The sequence below is a fragment of the Fulmarus glacialis genome, unplaced genomic scaffold (assembly GCF_000690835.1).
Source record: "Fulmarus glacialis isolate BGI_N327 unplaced genomic scaffold, ASM69083v1 scaffold8433, whole genome shotgun sequence".
Taxonomy (NCBI): Eukaryota; Metazoa; Chordata; class Aves; order Procellariiformes; family Procellariidae; genus Fulmarus; species Fulmarus glacialis.
The window spans coordinates 45,210-50,421 of NW_009202237.1; the positions used below are offsets into that span (position 1 = coordinate 45,210).

The 5,212-nt window shown below is 59.9% G+C and overlaps 1 protein-coding gene across 1 annotated transcript in view; it reads left to right on the plus strand.

Annotated features, from left to right (window-relative positions):
- The window catches only part of TMEM63B (transmembrane protein 63B), a 17,020-nt gene extending 16,159 nt beyond the window's left edge, over positions 1-861 (plus strand). The window contains exon 23 of the mRNA XM_009574207.1: positions 697-861. Coding sequence (XP_009572502.1) covers positions 697-861 — 165 coding nt within the window. The remainder of the gene's footprint in view (positions 1-696) is intronic.
- The last annotated feature ends 4,351 nt before the right edge of the window (positions 862-5,212 follow it).

Consider the following 5,212-nt stretch of genomic DNA (forward strand, 5'->3'; position numbering starts at 1 on the left):
TCTCCGTGGGCATTGCCTTGAAGGCCATGAAAGTGCTTTGGGGTCTCTCCCCTCCCCTGCCTAACTCTCTGAGATCCCAGAGTCAGTTTTCTGAACTTCTCCTTGGCTCACTGGTTCATTCCAGCTGCTTCCTTCCACCATGAGATTTTTCTAGTTGGGGTCTGTGCAGAGCTGTTCAGGGAGTACATGCAGAGACAGGGTAAAGCAGAGCCTCCTGCTTCCTTGGGAGAGCAGGCCTGGGGTGCGCACCTGTAATCCAGGCTCCTTCCTAGTCTCCATGTACTTAAGGGCAGCGGCATCTCTCCAAAAGGAGATTCCCCATAGGAGGCAGGCACAGCCTCAGAGGGACACGTCCACTGGCAAAAAAGGGAGCACAGTCTTCCAATCCATGTGGGCTCCAAAGAGCTGAGAAGCCCCGTGTTCTGCTAGCTCTGGCTCCTGGGGGTGCTTCCCGTCCTGGGATGCTGGGGTTTGGCACATCCACTGTTGCAGGGCCAAGCCAGCCCCGCTTTTACCCCCTCTCCTGGTACATCCCATGGAGTCTGGACCCTTCCTCTCCCTCCCAGCGTATCCCCACGCTCAGCCTTTTGCAAGGCGCTTTGCGTGTTGTGCTCTGCTTCCACAAGAAGCCCCCCAGGCTCACGTGTGTTTCTGCTCTCCCCCCACCCCTCGCCCACCCGGTGTGTGGCCCGGCAGAAGTACATTGCCCAAGTGCTGCAGGACTCCTCGCCGGAGGGCGAAGCGACGGAATCAGAGGAGCAGGGGTCGCAGGATGAGGAGCTCATCAACGCGGATGGCATGAATGACACGGATTTCCAGTCGTGTGAGGACAGCCTGATAGAGAACGAGATCCACCAGTAGGGACCTCGGAGGGAGGGAGGGGAAGGAGGCCCCGGAGCGGGGCAGGCACTGCGCACGGAGACCTAGGGAGAGGCACTGAGGGTGCTGGCCACTGCCCTCGCCCACCCACCCCCAGAGGGCAGGGGCCCTGCCACAAGCTCTCCATTTCCCTGCCCCTCCACCCCTGCGCCAGCCTGGCAGCTCGGCGGGCATGCTCTTTACTAGCTACCTTCTTTGAGGCATCCCTGGACCCCAAAAGCCCAGGGGCTAGGGAGGAGGGACACTGTGACCCCTGCGGTGCTGCTCTGGACCCGCAGGGAGGAGGAAGACTGGGTGCTTTGTGGGGAGGGACACAAGGGCAACCTTTGGGGGCTCCTCAGCAGGCCCCTCTGTCCCCCATCCTCCTGGCGAGAAACACTAATAATTTATTGGATTTACAGGAAGGTGACAAACAAAAAGCTTTAGTTAGTGTATTGGAAGTCCCCCCCTAGGGAGGGGGGTGGCTTTTGTTGCACCTCCCCATGCCCACCCGTGCCCTTTCTCAACCCCTTGCAGCATCCCCTTGGTGTGACATGCCAGGAGCTGGGCCAGGCATGGGGGGTAGTGACAGAGACCTCCTCCCCCACGGGGAAGGTGACAGCCTGGCCTTGTGGTCAGGGGTGGCATTACCCCGGGGAAGAGGCACAGGGTTGGCATGAGCTGGGCAGCCCCTTGCAGGGTGAGGGGTGCTGAGGGCATTTCTCGCGGGCAGGAGGAGGCGCAGGCAGCCTCTCCCCCAGGTCCTGTCCTCTCCTCCCCCAGGGGCACAAGTAGGGGATTGCAGCATCATTTTAAGTGGCTTTTTATTTTTGCACATTTTACTCCCCTTTCGAACAAATCAATCTGACTCCCTCGTGGTACCACAGCCCCCTTTGCTGCCCTATGACTGCACAGCAGGGTTAGGCCCAGGGGCGACGGGGGCTGTGCTGGGGGTCTCCTGGGTGCTAGGGAGAGGGGAGAAAGGGTCCTGGGCTGCAGGCCCTTGGCACCCTGCGGGGTCAGCGCTGCCTGGTTGTGACGGGGCCCCATGGGCTGCCTTCCCTGAGCTGCTGCAGGGTCTTCCCCAGCTGAGGTGGTCGGAGAGGAAGGAAGCCCTGGGAGAGCAGCCCCTGGGAGCCCTCTCCAAGCAAAACCACCATCTTCAGGAGCACAAAAGCCTTGTGGGGCTGTGTTGGCTTTCTTCACCTGCCCTGACTGGGTATAGGCTCCCCTGGCATCACCCAGCCTGAAAGAGAGGGGCTGTTCCTCCCCTACCTCTGCCCTTGCCCCCTCCCTGGTGATAGCTGTGTCCCAGAGGCAGGCAGGGGACAGGATGGATGGGAGAGGTGGACTGGAGCCCCTGGCACCTGCAGGAAGGTTTGACCCTGTTTAATGGCTCCTTGGGAGGAGGTTTCTGGTCAGGATCAGCTGCCCTCAATTGCTTCCCCCCTCCCCTTGTGTAAAATGTAAAGGAAAATAATAAATCTCCCTGCTATTGAGCTATATTTATTTCCCCCAACCCCCTGCCACCATCCTGTTTGGTGCTTATTGCGGACATTACCACCCTCTCTTTGCCTGTTATCTGTGGGTGCTGCACTGGCTCGCTGGGGCCGTGCCCTCCAGGGTCTGACGGGGCCGGGTGGAAGGGGACCGTCATTTACCTTTTCAATTACCCGTGCTGGCCCTGGAGTTCCAAGCACTTTAATAGACCTGACCAGGTGAAGCGTCAGCCCTGCCCAGCTCCTCGCTGGGAGAAGGGTGGTCACATCCCATGGCTTTTCTCCCCCTCACCCCCATTAGAGGAGGGGAGCCGGACATACAGAGCAGGCAGGGGGCTGCTCTGGGGAGGACATAGCTGACTTTCCTGTACACCTCTCTATAGGAATCCCAGGCCCGGAGGAAAGGGGGGATGGAGGGGAAGAGATGTGGGTCTTTGATGCATGGGGAGGGCGGGCCACCACGGCTCCCAGGGCTCTGCTGGGGCTGGAGCACATGCGGGTGGGGAGGGGCATGGTGAGTGTCACCCATCCCCTCCAGAAATGAAATGAGCATGTGAGCTGAGAGCTCCCCGTCTGCTCCCAGGCTGGGGCAGGGAGGATGTTGATCCTGCTTTCCTATTCTTGCACCTACCTACCACCCTTGCCCCTGGTCCAGCAGGCGGGCTGGGATGCTCCAGTCTCTGTAGGTACGGCCGTGGCCCGGGGCTGCTTCTGCGGCTGTCAGGGCTCTGCCCACGGAGAGCTGTGTGTTCTGAGTGGCACTGTCTGTGTAGAGATGTGTATAATACCCTGTATATATTTGTGTACAAAAGAAAAAAGGAAAAAAAGGAGCTATTGTTCTTGCGATCTTTTCTTTGTGGAGCGGGTTGGGGGCTGGGACCTGGGAGGAGAGGACCCCAGCTGCAGCAGGGATGCAGGAGCATGCGCAGTGCCAAAGGAGGAGTTGGGGGTTGTGTGCTCCCCCTGTGCGAGCACAAGCCCTGCCCTGCCACCAGGAACCCAGCTGTGGCTCACGGGCTCTCCCAGCCCGAGTGGGCTCTCCTTCCAGCTTGCAGAGGCATCGAAGGGTTTGCTGCTAAAAGCAGGTGGATGGGGGAGCTGTGTGCACTGAGGCTGGGATAGGGGAAGATGCTCTGGGAATGGTGTGGGAGGGGAGGTTTGCTGGTAGCCTCGGTGGCAGATGTCAGCCCAACCCTACGGTCCTAATAGCAATTTATGTGGCCACTCCTGCTGTCTCCATCCAGGAACCTCTCTCCTAGCCTAGTGTGGGTGGACAGCTAAAGCCTTTGGGAAAGGGTGAGGGGTGCTAGACCCCTGGAGCACAGCTTGGCTGCTGTGTGATGCTGCTTGTAGCTGAGCCTTCCCCTAAGCACAGGGAGAGGCAGCAAGCAGCCAGCCCCCAGGACTGCTCCCTGCTGCGGGCTGGAGCTGGGGTAGTTCCCAGGCAGCTGCTGCATACTCATTAATTTGTGTACAGTGGCCATTGCTCAGAGGATGGCACAAAGGAGAGGCGAGGTGTGGGGCAGGCCTCTGAGAGCCGGACGAGTGACCCCAGGCTCCCAGCTCCGTTCCCATCTCTCTGCGTTCAGGCTCTGTGGTTTCATGTGCCAGCGGCGCAGCGTCAGCAGGGGACAAAAAGCTCTCCTTCCCCCAGCAGCCTGCAGCCAAAGGACCAGGAAGAGGCAACGCCTGGGCACAGACAAAGAGAACCAAAGACCGAAAGAAGAATGGTGCCCGCTGCCAAGTCCCTGCAGGCATTGCTGCAAAGGGAAGCTTGAGGGAAGGGAACAAGGAAATTGCGCAGGTATTTGTGCAGGTGTTTGATGGAAACTGCTCCCAAGCACAAGGGGCAGGACACGGGACAGCCTGCGTGACAGGATTACACAGGAGCCATCTCCTACCCCAGGAGAGTCAGCTGTGAAAGCAGCTTTAAAGGCCACCAAGGGGTAATGAGGAAAGAGATGAACAGAACGGTGTCATAACAAGGACGGGCACTGTCCTGGGTGGATCTGAGTGGGCAGGGTGGTCAGTGGTGGTCAAGACCAGAGACAAAGCTAGCAGAGCCGTTCAGGCACAAGCCCTGGCATTGAAGGTCTGCTTGCTCCTTGTCTGAAAGAACACTGCTGCCTGCAGCATGCTTCCAGGCTGCGGGCAGTGACGCAGCCGCCTTCTGGCTGAGCGTAAGATGGAGCGGCCGCTGCGGCAACCCAGAGCAGGGCACCCCAAAGCCTTCTCCCATGCCAAGGTGGGCAGAACAAGATGCCTGTGGCAGGCTCTCCCAGGTGGGGATGAGGTCAGGGCAGCCCTGGTGGGTCCTGGCCAGGGCCGGAGCGTTCCCTTGTGGATGCGGCAGTAGGACCATGCTACAGCTGGTTTTGAAAGTCCTGGTTGCCCTTCCCTTAGGCAAGGGACACAGCTCTTGACACCAGGTGCAACCTGCTCCCTGCTTAGCAAGGATTTGCCCCCCCTGGGGTGAGGCGGGGTGCGTTGGAAAGCAGGTGCTCTGTGAAGCCTGGGGGAGCAGCTGGATGCCAGCTCCTGCAGTGAGGCAGTATGGGCACAGCCTCTCCAGCCGCGACCAGGCACGAGGGGAGGAGAAGGAGCCCCACGGTTGGTGATGCCTGTTGGGATCACCATGTTCAGCCCTGGCACCAGAAGGATGGCAGGGCAGAGTTTCTTCCCAGTGGTGGGGCTGAGGCTTCCCCTACGTGGGGCTGGGCCAGGCCATGCCGAACTGGGCTGAGCTGAGCTGGTCATACCAGGCCAAGCCATGCTGTGCTGAGCCATGTTGACCACGCTGGGCTAAGCCACACCAGGCCAAGCTGTGCCAGTCCATGCTGGGCTATGCCATGCCA